The 18625-nt window shown below is 47.7% G+C and overlaps 1 protein-coding gene across 1 annotated transcript in view; it reads left to right on the top strand.

The window, feature by feature from the left end:
* Positions 1–2209: 2209 nt before the first annotated feature.
* Positions 2210–18625, top strand: part of COX7A2 (cytochrome c oxidase subunit 7A2) — a 29239-nt gene continuing 12823 nt past the window's right edge. The window contains exons 1-2 of the mRNA XM_082249670.1: positions 2210–2340; positions 11285–11374. Coding sequence (XP_082105796.1) covers positions 2314–2340; positions 11285–11374 — 117 coding nt within the window. The 5' untranslated portion in view covers positions 2210–2313. The remainder of the gene's footprint in view (positions 2341–11284; positions 11375–18625) is intronic.

Raw genomic sequence — 18625 nt, 5'->3', positions numbered from 1 at the left:
GTCAATAAAATTAATTATTTGATCTTATAATCCAATTTATTACACATATAACCGTTTTTTATTTTCCTTCTTTACCAAATATTTCACAAACACCAAATATTATTAAAGCTTTACACACATATAACTGAAATATATATCTATAACTCAGCCATTAAATCTCGAGTTATAACCATTAAACCAGAACTGTTCCCTTTCGCAGAAAGGGATGGATGGCACATAATAAAAATATGTAAATCAACTGCCTAAAGAATGGGTGTCAAACCTTTTGGCTTCTCTGGGCCACATTGAGTGTAGAGAAATTTTCTCGGGCCGCATATAATATATATACTATAGTTAAGGTATATAAGTAATAAAACGCTGCTGCGCCCCCCCTCCCCGCACTAATTTAACACAACTAGAGGATGTTTAAATTAAATTGAATCAGTATACGGAGGTTTACTTCTTCTGAGAGATATTAACCACTTGCCGACCGACGCAAGTATATTTACTGCGGTGGTCAGCCCCTCCTGGGCAAAGTGACATATATATATATATATATATATATATATATATATATATATATAAGTCACTCGCCTGCGAGCCAGCGCCGCCAGAGGCGTGCTCCTGTCCCCGCTCGTTCCTGCACATCTCCGCGCGTGTGACCGGCGGACCCGATGTCCGCCCGTCACTCGCGATCGTCCGCTGCAGAGGGAGAAAGGCAGGCGGCTGATGTAAACAAATCCGCCTGTCATTCTCCCTTGTGTAACTGCAGAGACTATACAATCCTGCTATGTAGGATCGTATGTCTCTGTGGTTACATGAAAAGCCACACCCCTTTACAGTTAGAAGCACGCCCCTAGGGACACATTTAACCCCTGCATCTCCAATAAAGTTAACCCCTTCCCTGCCAGTGTCCTTTTTACAGTAACAGTGCATATTTATAGCACTGATTACTGTAGTAATGTCACCGGTACCCCCAAAAGTGTCAAAAATGTCAGTCAAGGGTCCGATCTGCCTGGCGCAATGTCGCAGTCCCGCAAAAAAAAAAAAAAAAAAATCGCAGATCGCCGCCATTACTCGTTAAAAAAAAAAAACAATAAAAATGACAAAAATCTTTCCCTTAGTTAGTAAACGCAATAACTTTTGCACAAACCAATCAAAATACGCTAACTGCGATTTTTTTTTACCAAACATATGTAGCAGAAAACAAATTAGCCTAAAATGTTAAAAAATTTAGATTTTTACATTTTTTTGGGGGGAATTTCATATAAAAAAATTTAAAAAATATTGTTATTTTTTTCAAAATTGTCGCTCTTTTTTTGTTTATAGCGCAAAAAGTACAAATCGCACAGGTAATCAAATACCACCAAAAGAAAGCTCTGTTTGTGGGGAAAAAAGAACGTCAATTTCACTTGGGTACAGCGTCGCACAACCGCACAATTGTCCATTAAAGTCACGCAGTGCCGAATTGCAAAATACCCCCTGGTCTTTGAGCAGGAAAATCCTCCGGGGCTAAAGTGGTTAAAGGAACACTCTAACCACCATGACCACTTCAGTGCTTTGATGCAGCACTTTTTGTTTACATTTTTCTATAGTACAATGACTTGTCTAGTTGTGGCGATCGCAGCTGTCTAATGCAAACGTTTATAGTGCAGTATATCATTAGAAAATACCTTATGTGGGATTTTGCTCAAAGGCTCCCCTCCCATCAGGGAGTTTCCAAAGCCTCACCACCTTTGCGCATACGTGTAAAACCACTTACGTGTGCAGATGTGCCGCTTACATGTGCACATGCTCCTCCAGGACCCAGAATTTGTCAGCAAAATGTGCATGCACTATAATGGTGGGTAACACTGCAGGGGGCTTGTGCCACCTATAAGGAGGACTGAAGTTCCACTTTGTGTTGCAAATATACTCAATAAATGTCCCCCCATGGATTGAAAATGATCTCACAAGTGTCACAAACACAATGCATGTACCCATGAAGCCCTTTTATACTGACTACAAAGCACATACACAGTCTACTTCATCAGTCCTCTGCAATCTTAGAATAGAATGATAGTATCCATGGATAGAGAACACTACAAAGCACGTATTACATAGACCTCCTCATACCCGTGTAATGGAGTCCGGTGCTGTGCAAACAATATGCAGTACAGAAGGCGTCACCTAGGTGAAAAGTACAAGAGAGGTCGCCCTGCCCTCAATAAATATGTCTCCTCCTCCTCTCCTCTGTAGGACGTGCACGCAGGCTACGTACGGTGGAGGGAGCTTATTTCCGCTTCCGGTTACGAAGTGTCCTTGTCCTTTAGCAGCGGCTAGTGAGAAGAGAGGATGGGCAGCATGTTCCGCAATGTCCTGGTAAGGGCGGCCTGGAGGTCCTCCGTGTGTGGGAGACATGGTGACTGTATACGGGCTGTGCTGTGCTGGGCTTATGGCGGGGAGACCTCTGTATCCCTGTCCTCATCACACACGAGTCTATGGCTTCTCTATGGACCGGTGACCTTGGTTCCCCTGGCTAGCCACTTCTGCTGCAAGTCTCCTGTGTGGCAGATTAGAGGATATTAGAGCGGATATATGTGGACATCACAGGACGGCTGTTATACGACTCTGTATGTCACATCTGAAACGTCACACAGGGTCAGACTTTACTAAGCTGTGTACACCAAGGGGACAGGTCTCAGGGGTAGCTCTTGTAAAATGGTTTAATCGGGGCTCAGTGAGTAGAATGCCCCAATTACTGTAATGATCAGTGGGCAAGTGGTGATTATTGGGTAAGATGCCCCCCCTACAGTGTTGATTAGTGAGTAGGATGCCCCTCTACAGTGGTGATAGGTGGTCCCACCTACAGTGATGATCAGTGGTTAGGACCCCCTCCCTCCCTGCAATGGTGATTAGGGGGATAAGATGCGCACCTGCAGTGATGAGCAGTGGGTAGGATTCTCATCTACAGTGGAGATCAGTGGGTAAGATGCTCCCCCCCCCCCTACAGTTTGATTAGCAGGTAGGTTGTTGTCATCCTCACAGTGGTAATCAGAGGGCAGGGTGCCCCGCTACAGTGGTTATCTGTGGTTAGGACCACCCTCCCTGCAATGGTGATTAGGGGGATAAGATGTGTACCTGCAGTGATGAGCAGTGGGTAGGATTATCTACAGTGAGATCAGTGAGTAGGATGTCTAAACCCCCCCCCCCCCGACACAATGGTGATCAGTGGGTAAGATGTCCTCCCTACAGTTTGAAAGGTAGGATGTTGTTGTGCCCACAGTGGGGATCAGAGGGTAGGGTGCCCCTCTACAGTGGTGATCAGTTGGTAGGATGCACGTGCACACAGTGGAGGTCGGTGGGTAGGATGCCCCACCTGCGTTGATGATCGTTGGGTAGGATGCCCCACCTGTGTTGATGATCGTTGGGTAGGATGCCCCACCTGTGTTGATGATCGTTGGGTAGGATGCCCCACCTGTGTTGATGATCGTTGGGTAGGATGCCCCACCTGCATTGATGATCGGTGGGTAGGATGCCCCACCTGCGTTGATGATCGGTGGGTAGGGTTCCCTCCCTTACAGTGGTGATCAGTGGAAAGAATGTCCTTACAGTTGAGGTCAGCACATAGAATGCCCTTCCCTAGATGGTGATCAATGCTCCCCTTAGTGATGAGTGGGTAGCCCTCCTTACAGATGACACAAACTTCTAATGTCCTTCTGCTGGATTTGCTAAGTAACATTGGACTCCTGTAGAAGCCTTTTGCTCTGATAATACTTTTATCAGGCTGGGTAGGAGTGTCTGTCACTTCCTGCTTTGGTATTACTGTCTCTGTGCTTTCCTCAATGTCACCGCATTGATTTACAGACTCTACTTGTCTGCTTTATGCAAAGAGGATTTGGTGTTTTTTTTTTTTTTTTTTTTTTTTTGTTTCTGCACGTCTCTGTTGTCTTGGTTCTATATGGTAACAAATTAAAGAGAAATCCTGCCCTGTATTTTGGAAATTAGTATTTTCAGGGTCATGTCATTGCAGAGGTATATTACATTTTACTTTTAATGGGCAGTCTGTGAAATGATTATGCAAGAGCTGGATTAAGTGATGGATACTAAAGCTTAACTCCAGACAAAGCATGATTCACATTAAGTACATAAAAATGTTTGACAGAAATTGTGTCCATGGAGTGTAAAGATGTACACTGTTCTGTTACACTAAACACACTGAGCCTAATCTGTCACTCTGCTCTCTCCTCCTCCTTTCAGCATGTTCCTTGCAGTAGCATACCTGCTTTATTCATTTTTGGCTCCTTCTCTAAAACCTTTCTAATATAATGTAATAGTGTTTGTAAAGCAGAACTCAGGCTGGGGGACAATGATTGCAGAGCTCAGCAGTGACCTATTCTCCCAAAATAATCCTTACACACCCACTTCTTTCTGGCCCTGCAATGTATATTTCAAAAAACATTTCTTTGCTGTGTTTTTCTGCCCACTTGTAACTTTTGGGGGAGCTCCCAAACCTCTCCTTTCTCTTACGTCCTCCGACAGTCGCCGCCTCTTCATATTCGTCACATATGGGGTATTAGACTTTGCTCCGAAGGAGTAGCTAGGCAACAGAATATGTTAACAATAGAGCTTTAACATATCCCACCCTCAAGGGGTGGTCCCCTCAGTCAATACCCTCCTACTTCCTGCAACCATATCTCAGTTTTAATGTCTAGCTTGTCAGGAGTGGCTGGCTCTCTCTGTGCTGGGACTTTTTGTCCCAGACTCTTTCTTCTTTTTGATATTTTGTTTGAGTTTTCTCTCTACCTTTACTTAGCTGTTATTTTTGTCAGCATTAGTTAGTTCTTCGGACGAAGAGGATCATGCGGACTGGGTCTCGGGCTGATCCCTCTGGTCGCAGGTCGTGGGTCAGTGGCTTCCCAGTCTGCCATCGAGCGTTCAGCCAGGTAACGCTCCTGGCACGGTGAACGACCCATCCCTGTTCGGTGCAGGGATGATTGGTGAGGTGGCTACCTCACCGGACGCTGTGCGGTTTCTGAACCGCCATTGTGTGCGTCTTGAGTAGCGACTCTCCCTGCCTCATGTGCAGCGGCTTGTTCGCCTGTGCGGGTTCCCCACGCCATGTGAGGTAAGTGTATCTATGTGGGGACCTGTCTGTCTGGGGGGGTCTCAGTCTGGGACTGTGTAACCTGCCTTTAATCACACTGCTTGTCTCCCTATCTCTCGGCTGCATGCTGTGGGCTGCAAGGGGGGGGGGGGGAGCTGTATGACACTGAGTATGTCAGGCTGGGCAGTGTGAGGAGCTGTGTGCTGTGGGGCATGTTTTTAATGGCATGTTGGGGCATATACAGCGATCGCTGCGGCGATCTAACATGTATCCATATTATGGGATGATATTGTGTGTGATTTTATGCACTGTGGAGCGGCGATTTCGGCGCCAAACGGCGCCATTTTACCGGCGCCCGCTCCGGCCGCATGGTTTACATGCACGGCGGCCATTTTCTTGTAGCCTCCATAGGCTTACATAGAGCGCCCTGGCAGCATCACTTCCTCTCTCCTGGAAGCACCGATCGAGGCAGCAGCAGCAGCGGAGTCTCCTCAGGTTTTATCCTTCTATTCCTGTGTTCCATTGCCTGTATTCAGTCTGTATATTCCCTGTGGGGGTCTCATTGTGCCTGAGTGTGGTGCGGTGGGCTGCGCTTGCCGCGCTTGCTGTAAGGGGGCAGTTAACCCTTGGTTGTCTGGCATACAGGGGCAATGGATTCTCAGGAGGGCAAATTTCCCACAGTCTTGGTGGAAAGCCAGGGGACCGCTGTTTCCCCCCCAGGGGGGGATTTGGCCACTATTGTGGCTGGCCTTGCTGCACAGGTGCAAATGCTGGTGGCTGCTCAATCTACTAAACGGCCCAGAGTTGCTCTGTCCTCTGATTCTGAGGGTGAAGGTGATGGGGCTGTTCTGGCGGGGACCCCCCTATCGGGGTCCCGCTCCTCTCTGGATCTAGTGGGGTCTGAGGTAGAGGCTGAAGTTGAGGGGGTTGATAATTCTCCCCCTGGCTCGCCTGAAGAGCTTGCAATCATGGATGAGTTGATTGCTTCCATTAAGCAGACGCTACGTTTGCAGGACGAGGTGTGTCCCCCAGCTGCCTTGGCGGCTTATGGGACGCAGAGAAAACGCAGGACGCCGCAGGTCTTTCCCTGCAATGCTGATTTTCAGCGCGCTGTTAAGGACCAATGGCGCGATTTGCGCAAGCCTTTTGCGGTACCAAGTAAATTTAAGCTGCGTTATCCTTTCTCGCCTGCCACTGATGAACGGTGGTGTGTGCCTCCGCCGGTAGATCATGCTATTGCGGTTTTGAACAAAGCCACTGCGATCCCGGCAGAGGGATCCCCTATTTTCCGTGATGCCACGGATAGGAGACTGGAGTCTCTTGCCCGTCATACTTATTCTGTTACGGGTTCTATGCTTAAGGCTCTGTTTGCTTCTCTCATGGCGGCCCAGGCGATCGCAAGTTGGACGCAGATGCTTAGGCGCGTCCTAGTGGCCGATTCGGCCTCAGCGGCGACCCTGGATATGGTGGATCAGATCCACCAGGGTGTCATGTATCTGTGTGATGCGGACCTGGACCTGATTCCGTTGGCCGCGCGTGTGCACAGCGTGGCGGTGTTGTCTCGCCGCCTGGTTTGGTTGAAATGTTGGTCGGTGGACCAATCTTCACGTAAAACCTTAGCCAATCTGCCTTATGATGGGTCTCGCCTTTTTGGGGAGTCCCTGGATGTGTTGATTAAGGGGATTACTGGGGGTAAGAGCACTCTCTTGCCCCATTTCCCCAAGGCTAAGGGGGCTTCTGGGAAGAAGCATGCTAATTTTCGGCCCCCTCAGGGGTCCTTTCGTGCCTTTCGGCCGCACTACAAGGGCAAACCGTTCAAGGGCCAGGGCTCTCAGAAGAAGCCCTGGTCTGGAAAACAGAAGTCCGGCCAATCCGGACCTGCGGCCCATAACAGTTCGGCCTGAAGGGGCGCCCTCACCCAGTTTTGGGGTGGGGGGACGCTTGCTCGGTTTTCTTCAGCCCTGGTTGGCCCGTGTGCGGGACAGATGGGTTCTGGAAATCGTTCGATCTGGTTACAAGATCGAGTTTCTCTCTCGGCCAGAGAGCAGATTTTTTCCCTCAAATCTACAACTGTCTCCAGAGCGCCTGCGGGATCTGCGCCTGGCGGTGCGGGACCTGAGGGCTCAGGGAGTGGTGGTTCCGGTGCCTCATCGGGACAGATTTCGGGGGTTTTATTCCAATCTGTTCACTGTGCCCAGAAAGGAGGGCAAGGTTCGTCCAATTCTGGACTTGGAAGCTCTGAACCGCTCTGTGCGGGTTCGCAAGTTCCGCATGGAATCCCTGCGCTCGGTGGTGGCTGCCCTGGTTCCGGGGGAATTCATGGCCTCCATCGATTTGAAGGATGCGTATCTTCACATCCCCATATTCGAGGGTCATCAGAGATACCTTCGATTTGCCATTGCGGAGGATCACTACCAGTTCGTGGCGTTGCCCTTTGGGCTCGCCTCGGCTCCGCGGGTCTTCACCAAGGTGCTTGCACCGGTTCTGGCATTATTGAGAGCCCAGGGCATTTCTGTCCTGGGGTATCTGGACGACATTCTGATTCGGTCTGCGACCAGTCAGGGTCTGGAGAAGGACCTGTCTGTCACGATGCAAACTCTGCAGGAGTTCGGTTGGACGATAAATGTTCCAAAGTCGACTCTGAGTCCGTCGGTTCGTCTTCCCTATCTGGGAATGATACTGGACTCGGTGCAGGCGAAGGTCTTCCTGCCGGAAGACAAACTCAGGACTCTTCAGGAGGAAGTCAGGTCCCTCAGGGACGTTCCGAACTCGTCTCTGCGGACGTGTATGAGATGTCTGGGATTGATGGTCTCGGCTTTCGAGGCGATTCCTTTCGCGCAGTTTCACACGCGGGGTCTCCAAGCGGAGATCTTGTCCAAGTGGGACGGGCGACCTCAATCTCTGGATCTTCAGATCTCGTTGAGTCATCGCACCAGGGAAAACCTCCTGTGGTGGCTCCAGTCCCCGTTGGTGTCCGGGGGCAAGTCGTTTCGTCCGATCTCGTGGACGATAATCACCACGGATGCCAGCCTGTCGGGCTGGGGTGGTGTTCTGGGCGTTCTGTCCGCCCAGGGGACCTGGTCGGAGGGGGAGTCTTCCCTCCCGATCAACATTCTGGAATTGCGTGCGATAAGGCTCTGTCTTCATCGCTGGACGGACCGGCTGCAGGGCTGCCCGGTTCGGGTGCAGACGGACAATGCCACGGCGGTGGCCTACATCAACCACCAAGGGGGCACCAGGAGTGCCCGAGCGGCTCGAGAAGTGGCCGACATTCTGTCTTGGGCCGAGACTCATGTCCCGGCGATAACGGCGGTTCACATTCCGGGAGTGGAGAACCGGCAGGCGGACTATCTGAGTCGCCAGACCCTGGATCAGGGGGAATGGTCTCTCCACCCGGCTGTCTTCCAGATGTTGTGCGCGAAGTGGGGTCTTCCAGATGTGGACCTGTTCGCGTCTCGCCTCAACTACAAGGTGAAGAGGTTCGTGGCAAGGACGCGCGACCCTCGGGCGGACGCGTCGGACGCGTTAGTGGCCCCGTGGCATCAGTACAGGCTGATGTACGCGTTTCCACCGATTCAGTTGCTGTCCCGGTTCCTTCGCAGGTTACACTCGGAACGCAGCACGGTGATTCTTGTGGCACCGGACTGGCCTCGCCGGTCCTGGTACGCAGACCTCGTGAATCTGGCGGTCGACGCCCCCTGGCGTCTGCCTCTTCGGGACGATCTACTGTCTCAAGGACCGATTTACCATCCTGCTTTACAGTCGCTGGCTTTGACGGCCTGGCTGTTGAGACCGAGGTCCTGAAGGAGAAGGGTCTCTCTCCAGAGGTTGTTCATACCTTGATCAACGCGAGGAAGTCTTCCTCGGGAAAGGTTTATTACCGTACTTGGAAGGCCTATTTTGCCTGGTGTGAGTCCAGGGGGTTTTCACCCCGCACGTACTCGGTTTCCCGTGTGCTGTCTTTCCTTCAGACGGGTGTCGATCGGCGTTTGGCGCTGGCTACGATAAAGGGTCAGGTGTCTGCGCTGGCCGTTCTGTTTCAACGTCCCGTAGCTTCCAACTCCTTGGTTGGCACTTTTATTCAGGGTGTGCGGCATCTGGTTCCTCCTAGGAGGGATCCCTTGCCCCCTTGGGACTTGAATCTAGTCCTGTCTGTGTTACAACGTGCTCCTTTTGAACAGATCAGGGAGATCTCGTTGTCTATGTTGTCCAAAAAGGTCGCCTTTTTGGTGGCGATCACTTCGGCTCGCAGAGTGTCGGAACTGGCGGCTTTGTCCTGCAAGTCTCCGTACCTGGTTGTTCATTTGGATAAGGTGGTCTTGCGACCTAATCCTTCTTTTCTGCCGAAACGAGTTTCGGAATTCCATCTTAACGAGGATATTGTTTTGCCTTCGTTGTGCACGAAGCCTAAACATCCTAAGGAGGTGAGAATGCATTCTCTGGATGTTGTTCGAGCGATTAGGGTTTACCTTAAATCGACTGAGTCTTTTCGAAAGACGGACTCCTTGTTTGTTCTTCCAGAGGGTCCTCGGAAGGGCATGGCGGCTTCCGCCTCTACCATTGCCAAATGGATCAGGCAGACCATTGAACAGGCTTATGCCTTGCAGGGGAAGGTTCCCCCTGTGCCTGTGAAGGCGCACTCTACTAGATCTCTGAGTACGTCTTGGGCCTGTCGTCATGGGGCTTCTGTAGCCCAGGTGTGTAAGGCGGCGACTTGGTCGACCGTGCACACTTTCACAAAATTCTACAAAGTAGATGTTCAGGCATCGGCGGATGCTTCCTTTGGCCGCAAGGTTCTTAGTGCGGCTGTTCCCTAGGGTCCCTTGTTGGGGACTCCTGGCTGTTGGGATAAGTTTTGTATCCCCTGGTTTTTTGTCTTTTCCTGGGTTGTTGCTCCTGTTGAGCACTTATTTTTGCTGTTGCCCAGCTAGTTCCTTCCTTTGGTAAGGTTCCTTTCTTTGATGTGGAGACTGCGTTGCCTTTCGGCGCGGATGCGTTTCCCACCCCTCATGTTTGCACTGCTTTGGGACGTCCCCATATGTGACGAATATGAAGAGGCGGCGACTGTCGGAGGACGTAAGAGAAAACGGAATTTTTGTAAAATCTTACCTGTAAAATTCCTTTCTCTGAGTCCTCCGACAGTCGCCGCCCCCGCCCCTCTTTTGGGGTTTGAATGTATACTCTACTGCTATTCCACTAAAACTGAGATATGGTTGCAGGAAGTAGGAGGGTATTGACTGAGGGGACCACCCCTTGAGGGTGGGATATGTTAAAGCTCTATTGTTAACATATTCTGTTGCCTAGCTACTCCTTCGGAGCAAAGTCTAATACCCCATATGTGACGAATATGAAGAGGCGGCGACTGTCGGAGGACTCAGAGAAAGGAATTTTACAGGTAAGATTTTACAAAAATTCCGTTTTTCCCACTTACGTGGCCATGTACAGAGCTCTATGCACACTACAAATCCCATTGTTAATCTAAGGAGTGAGGCTACATACAGTGGGATCACAGCAGACTAATGTAGTCAGCCTTTAATAGGAAGCCTGATCACAGCAGCAAAAAATCAAATGATTTGGAGGCAGCTGAGAGATAAGACTTAGTGGAACTTCACCCAAAAGAAGTTTGCTTTGGTTTTGACAGTACCCACTTCCAGTCAGATGCGCCGCGGTGATCTGAGCAAGAAATGTACCCCTCCCCCTTTCCCCCGCAGCCTTCTAAGATGCATCACAGGTCCCAGAAGACTGCGGGACCATTCACAAGGTGTGGCTCTCACATGCACAGTAGGAAACTGGCTTCACTGCCTGTTTCCCTTACTTAAGATAGCGCTGCCTGCACCCAAAGCCAATTGAAGAATCTGCTCGGGTGAGGACAATGCTGGTTCCTTGGACAGGTAAGTGTCCTAAAAATATAAAGTTAGCAGCTACAGTACTTAGGTTGTTGGAAGAGTGTATATTAGCTGACTACCCCAAGACACTGAACAGGGAGACTATATTTAGAGGTCGGTGGAGGTGCATGTGTAAGTCCTCACTCCCTGGATAGTAAATTCATGAACAGGAACCCCCCACTTGCATATTCCTTCCAGGTAAGGGTAAGCAAATGTTAGGGCTACCTGTCTCTGGGAAGCAGTAGTGATTTGAGAACGTTTTCTCATTTGCCTAACTTGCCCCATGTCAGGCAACTTACTGATAAATTTATACATGTATCATGTTTTGTTTCAGGCCCTCCGTCAGATCTCCCAGAGAACCCTAACTACTTCTACCCGGAAGTCACTGCAAAACAAAGTTGCAGATAAGCAGAAGGTCTTTCAGGTATGTACATGATTTTCTACATGTCTTCTCACAATTATTACTTCTTGTCAAATTTGCATGGACACTTGAGTGGGAGAGAGGAATAATGGGTACAGTTTCAAATAATCACTCGATATTTACATTTAGGCTTCATGTACACTGCTACTTTGTAAACGGACATTTTGGAGCAGTTGGGTGTTTTTTTCAGAAGCCCCTGAACCCTCCTCTGTTATCTTATCTGCCCATGTACACTGAGTCGTTTACAGTCATTTACAGGCAGTTGAGTTCAGTGTCGTTTTTGGAAAGCAATTATTTGTGTTCAGGATGTTCAGAACGTGTGTTTACTGGCGTTTCAAACGAGACTGAACGCGATCACCCGAACGCGTTAAGCGCTTGCGGTTTTCCATTTTAAAGGGGAATTATTTTTTGACTTTTAAAAACGGATCTGAATGCAAACGCCCGTTAAACGCGACACAACAGACGTTTTAAACGTCCTTTACATAGCTGTTAAATTCCAGCGTTCAAAGGACTTTTAAAAATGTCCCGTGTACATGTAGCCTTAAAGCTTAACTGAGCCTTCTTTTTTTCTTTTTTTTTTTTTTTTTTTTTTTTTTTTTTTTTTTGCTGTAATGCAGTCATAAACTTGTTTGCAGCTCCTGGGAGAGTACCACCCTCACACGTGGTCATGATTGGTCAAATATGCCCTACTGCACACTACTCCAATTAACAGTGCTGCTCAGGGAGCTTGGGATATTTCATGATTTTTGTCAGAGTAGCTGTCTGACTTGGGTAAATCAACTCTTACTGCAGCACAAAGTGAAATAAGCACAAAACCACAAACCTCTGTATTGCTGTATATGCAGCATTACTTTATCACAGTAATACATGGAGACAGTCTAATTGGACTCTTGCTGTGTTTTAAAGCTGATCTTTTAGTAACGTTAAAGGCTAAGTCCACCTTTTTGGAAGATGTTACATGTTCCACACATAATTCAGGGTGGAACCATAACCTACTCAGCTCCTGTCGCCTCTCCCCCCTTTCCCACCCCCCCCCCCCCTTCACAATTTTTTAAAAACAGCATGATGGTTTCTAAATTCCTTTTTAGCTAGTCCCAGTCCAGGGGATGCCTGACATTGCTCTCATGCATGAAAAAAATCAACATTTTATGCTAGGGAATTACCCCCCCCCTTCAAAAAAAAAAAAGTCACCATCTTATAAGTCCAGCGTTTCTTGAGAGCACATGCTCTTGTCTGACTTAATCGCAGGCAAAAAAATGTCTGTATGCTTCCAGTCTGTAAGATTGATGGGTCAAATATCTGCCTTAAAGAGCAGCAGCTGGCATCTAAACTGAAGAAAGTTACAGAATGATGGGAAGAGAATAGAAAGATAAGAAGCCCAAAGTTCTACGTTTATGTAAGAGACCAAGATTGAATCGAATCCCTCTAGTTGTCTTTAGTAATTCCTGTAGAAAATGGGGGTCATAAGCCTCTGCATTTGGGATGCTGGAGATGCTTATATTGAGATGCCTACAGATAACTTCATCTACACTATATTGTCAAAAGCATTGGGATGCCTGCCTTCACACTGATGTTGGACGAGATGGCCTGGCTCCCAGTCTGTGCTCTAATTCATCCCAAAGGTGTTCTGTCAGGTTGTGGTCAGGACTCTGTGTGGGGCAGTCAATTTCCTCCACCCCAAACTCACTCATCCATGTCTTTATGGACCTTATTTGTGCACTGGTGTGCAGTCATGTTGGAACAGAAAGTGTGGCCAACTACAAAAAATTGGGAGCATGAAATTGTCCAAAATATCTTGGTATACTGACGCCCTAAGAGTTCCCTTACTGGAACTAAGGGGCCAAGCCGAATCCCTGAAAAACAACCCCACACCAAATGAGTCGTGATTTCAACAACTTGGCCTTCTCTCCAACATCAGTGCCTGACCTCACAAATGCATTTCGGGAAGAATGGTCAACATTCCCATATAAACACTCCTAAACCTTGCGGACAGCCTTCCCAGAAGAGTTGAAGCTGTTATTGTAAAGGGTGGGCCAACTCAATATTGAACCCTACGGACTAAGATTGGGATGCCATCAAAGTTCATGTGCATGTAAAGGCTGACGTCCCAATTAGGGATCAACCGATTAGTGGTCGTCCTTCCGCTTCTCCGCCCGTGTCTCTTGTCCCACCAGGAGGCCTGAGCGACCAGTCGGCACATACGCCTGCTGGCCAAAGACCTGAACAAAGCCGGAATCAGCTCTGATCGAGTCTCCGCTGTGGTAACCCAGAAGTGATGTCATGACATCACTTCCAGTTACTGGAGCCTTAAACTTGGTGTTTAAATATATGTGTAAAATAAATTATGCCAAGTAAATAGATACAATAATATGTCATGCTTTAAAGTTGCATATGCCTGTGGAAAAACCTCCATAGGTAACTCTTAAAAATCCTTTACAGATTACCAGTTTATAGGTCTAGCGCAAGAAATATTTACATACTGTATGTGTGTGAGTACAGGGGGGGGCAGGGGTGCTTTAAATTTTCTTGTGTTTAAAAAAAAAAAAAAAAAAATGTATATTGATCTCATATTTATTAATTTTTTTTTTTTGCACAATATTACATATGATAGCATGGGCCTTGATAGGTCCTCATTTTGGAGATATCTGGGGTCTATTGGACTCCAGACCTCTCTGCTGTCCTCCAAAGCCATCTTATGCTTTCACAAGCTGGTAATGGCTTGTTTACATCAGACTGAAACTGGAGGTGACAAAATCCTGTTTCTGGTTTCTGACGTAACACAGTGGGAAGAACATCAATTCCTTTTCACTGTGCGCTCAAAATCCTATACGGCTGGTCACATCCTTACTGGGCTCCCCAATGGGATGGGAGAGCCCGGCAAAGACAGCGGGAGGGGCTTGGACCCCCTTCTTCCCCTGTAAAAGTGATTCAGCAGGTGTATAGCTATGATCGCTTTTAAAAAAACAAAATTGCCAGCTGAAAATACTAGGATCATGACTGATATAACCAGTTTAACCTGCAACTGTTTATAAAGGACAAATGGATGCTAAGTGGTTAAAAATAATATACATATTTTTGCAGGTAAAAGTGCATGAGTCTGCAGAGCATTGCACCTGCAATCTGAAAATCATTGGTGCAATTTTGGGCTCCTGCCGAATCTCAGTATAGCTGTCTGCCTGTGTCTCCTGTAAGGGCAGACAGTTACTGGAGTGCAGGAAGATCAGTGAACTATGAGAGCGCTTACCAGACCAGTGCCCTCTACAGTTTATGGAGAACTACAAGTCATCTGCATCAATGGCAGGTGGTAGTTGTAGTTCATTCACAGAACTGTCAATGAATAATGCGGCCTTGTGGTTGGAGCCCTGCATGGATGCGCGTTTTTTAAATTGTGACACTGCATGCGGGGAGAAGATCCCCTGCCTGCTGTCATAGTGGGGGATCAGAGCTGAGCAGGCGGATGGCTTATGCAGAGCGGAGGTAGACACAGCCTGCTCTCCTCTATTGGCGGTCAGATGTAAATGGACCGCCTGTCTGTTTACACCCAACTACCATCCGAACTGCCAGATGGATGGGGAATGGATCCCCATCGTCTGTTTTTAGCGGACGGATCAGATGTCGGTGGGTGTCTGCGGACATGTCGGTTGACATCCGCTGCTCCATAGGGAAGACTGGAGGGTTCGCCTGCAAAACTGACAGGGCCCTTAGATGTGAAATGCCAGTCGCATGATCCAGCAATTTTTTGCCGGATAAGACTATGATCATTGTTTGGACAGCAACATGTAGAACTACCCATCTGTCATTGATGATTTTGTTCCACCCCTCCTCCCCCCCCCCCCCCCCCCATTAACTCAGCACAATCAACCACTTCTTCTTCCCCCTCCATTCAATAGAGCAAGCTATTGATAGATAAGCTGATAAGATCTTTGAGTGCTTTGCAGTGCTCTCTTCAGGCCAAGGATGGCTGGATTGTACATGATTTTGTAACCAGCTTTAAGTGTTAAACCCACAACCGTAAAATCAGTGTGTGTATGCAGTAAAGCATGCTTGTTATACCCACTGTGGTACCTAAAGGATTAATCCCTTGCATTGTGTAAAACGGCTGTTTGATCCAGTCTTCTCTGCTCCTCCCCTTCTTCCACTGTCCCCAAACCATCTTTTGATGGAATAGAGACTTGCTATAGGGACACTCTATACAGTACTATACTTTGCTGCTTCCTATAGGGGCACTTTGAAGGCAGAAGGGGCTGGAAGTGCCATGGGGGGGGGGGGGGTGGGGCAGAAGAGGAGAATCAGTGCTGCTCTGTGAAAAATCATTACACAGAGAGGATAAGTATGACAAGATTGTTGTTAAAAAGAAAAGAATCCAACGTTTACAATCACTGTAAGGGCTCTGTGCAGGGAAGATCAGCATCTGAACCCAGAGAAGGTGGAGGCCGATAGACTAGAGGGTGATATAAGGCATTACAATTACATTTAAAGTAAAATTTTATTAGTATTGTGCATTATATTTAAAATTATTATATCCATGAAAAAAAAAAAAAAAAGTTTCAGCTTTTAGTACTACTTTAATATATAAATGTTATTTTTCCCCTCCACCCTTCATATACCTTCATGTCCGACTCCCAGTTAAAATATCCTGCATATACAACTTCTGGGCATATTTTTTTTTTATATATATATACACATGAAAAAAAAAGCATGCTGCTGCTGCTACTAAAGGTCTTCTGCTTCCCATACATGTATTGGATTTTTGGACAAAAATATTTGAATGTTTTTCTTAAAAATTTTCAAAAAAAAAAATGTAGTTTGTGTATTACCAGCATAAGTGACAGCAGGCACAGGGAGCTTGTATCAAACTACCTGCCTATTAATAAGGGAGTCTATCATGATTGTATACAAATCCGGTCTGAAAATTTGCAAAACAGTGTTTTAGGTCTTTTAAAAATATTGATCTCGGAGTCTGATATGTACCACATTTAAACCTCTAATAATACATATATCTGTTTCAGAGTGGATTAAATATCCAACTATATTGCTGGATAGTTATATTTACCACTACATATAGATATTCAAGAATATTAACTAAATTATACACTTTTTCTCAAAGTCGTCTTCCAGGACAGCCCATGAGACGTTAGGCTCCTCCCCCAGGGACAGGAAACACATTCCAAAAAAATAAAAGGCGGTCCCTTAGTCCTCACCTTCAGTATTTTTGTTTCCTCCGGACAGGGGGTAACATGTTCCTGGAACTGAAGCTCCCGGTCTCCTGGACTGTCCATGGAAAGACTTGGAAAGATGCATCTCCTCGGCCCATAGCGGTACCCCTTAGTGCCGCAATAGGGGCTGACCGCTGTCTCCTGTTCTCCTAGCCTCTCGGCAGGACTACGGATGCTGTCTGGTGGAGCGTTGAGGAGTCCACTCCGTTGGTCGGCCGGGTTCCTTGGAGCAGCAGTGCTGTGTACCCGTGAACCGCTAACTTCGGAAGAAATTTTGAAGTTGGCGCCAAAGACGGAGGGGGCGGAACTCAGCGTATCCACTCTGGCCTCGCAGGAAGTGACAGTGTCACTTCCGGCGCAGTGACGGCATCCGCGGGCGCCGGAAACCCTCGTTCCAGTTTCCGAAGGCGCGAACAGAGTTCAAATGGGCAACCGATGTTAGGGGAAACAGCAGTTGCTGGGACCACCATACAGAGCGATGGACACCACGGCAGCAACCGCACAGGCGGCGGAAGTCGGCTCTGGCATCGGCACCTCTCAGGTAAGCAAGGGGGAACGACATCCTAATTGCAGGTACCTGTTAGGAACTCCGTTCCCCTTCCCCCCTCTCTTTTCTATCGTTGGGGGCAGGGGTTAAGCAGCACCGCTCCCTCTTTTCTATCCACAAGGTGGAGGGGGAAAATCGGGAGGTGGGAGGAGGACAAGTATCCCTAATTATAATTCCCTTGTCTTTTATCTTCCAGGCCAAGGCTCAGGACAATAACCCACCTCAGCCCCCCAAAAAGAAATGTGCTGTATGCAGAGAAAAATTGAGTTCCTCTTGGAACAAAGCAGTGTGCCGGGCATGCATAGCTAAACTGGTCAGAGACGATCCTGCAGTCTCTACCCAGAAAATGCTGTCCTCAGTGAGAGATGAGCTAAAAAGTACGTTTAGTTCATTCAGGACTCTCATTGAAAATATGCAGGCACCAGCCCAACCTTCCACCCCAGCTCAGGCTCCACCATCCCTAATTGACCCATTGGTTTTGGAGGAGGAAGTTTCTTCTTCCCACTCTTCTGCAGAGGGATCAGGATCAGGAGAGGAACCAAAAAGCAATGTTTCCCATGATAGCTCCAACTTTAAACTGAGCCTGGAGGATGTAGATGATCTACTCAAAGCGGTTTATACCACTCTAGAGATTGAGGAGGAAGAAGTGCATCTCTCTAAGCATGACTTAATGTACGCTAGTCATAAAAAGCATGCTAGAGTGTTCCCTGTGCATAGCTCACTATTGGATGTGATTAAACAGGAATGGAATTCTCCTGATAAAAAGCCTTTTTTTCCAAGAAACTTAAAAAGAAGGTATCCATTTGACGACAGTGGGGAACAGCCCTGGAACAAAATCCCTAAGCTGGATGCCTCTCTTGCCAGAATCTCCAAAGGAACTGACTTGGCATTTGAGGATTCAGGAGCACTAAAAGACCCTATGGATAAGAGAACCGATATCTCTTTGCGTAGGGTCTGGGAAGCCTCCATTATGAGCTTAAAGCCAGCCCTGGCATCCACCTGCATAGCCAGACACCTGGAGCTGTGGCTATCTCAAATCCAAACACACTTGACTGCAGGAACATCGAGGGAACAGATTAATAAATCATTTCCACTCTTATTCCAGGCAATAGGATTCCTGGCGGATTCTTCAGCTGAAGCTGTAAGAATGGCAGCAAGGACCTCAGCTTTAGCTAATACGGCCAGAAGAAGCCTATGGCTCAAGACATGGTCGGGAGATGTTACTTCTAAATCTCGCCTTTGTGGTCTTCCCTTCACAGGCGACCACCTTTTTGGCCCAGGCCTAACAGAAGCCCTGGAGCGTACAGCGGATAAAAAGAAGGGATTCCCAGATAACAAAAAGTTCCCCTATGCTCAGAGGAATTTTCGTGGCAGGGGCAAACAGCAGAAGTCTTTTGAAACTCAGCAAAATTTCAAAAAACATTGGACGGGGCATAAAGGAAAGGGGATGGGTAACATCCTGTTTAACCCTCCTCAACGCCCCAACCAGCC

The sequence above is a fragment of the Pelophylax lessonae genome (genome assembly GCF_965119305.1).
Source record: "Pelophylax lessonae genome assembly, chromosome: 3".
Lineage (NCBI taxonomy): Eukaryota > Metazoa > Chordata > Amphibia > Anura > Ranidae > Pelophylax > Pelophylax lessonae.
Note: the sequence above shows the minus strand (reverse complement) of the source record. Positions and strands in the feature narration are given on the sequence as shown.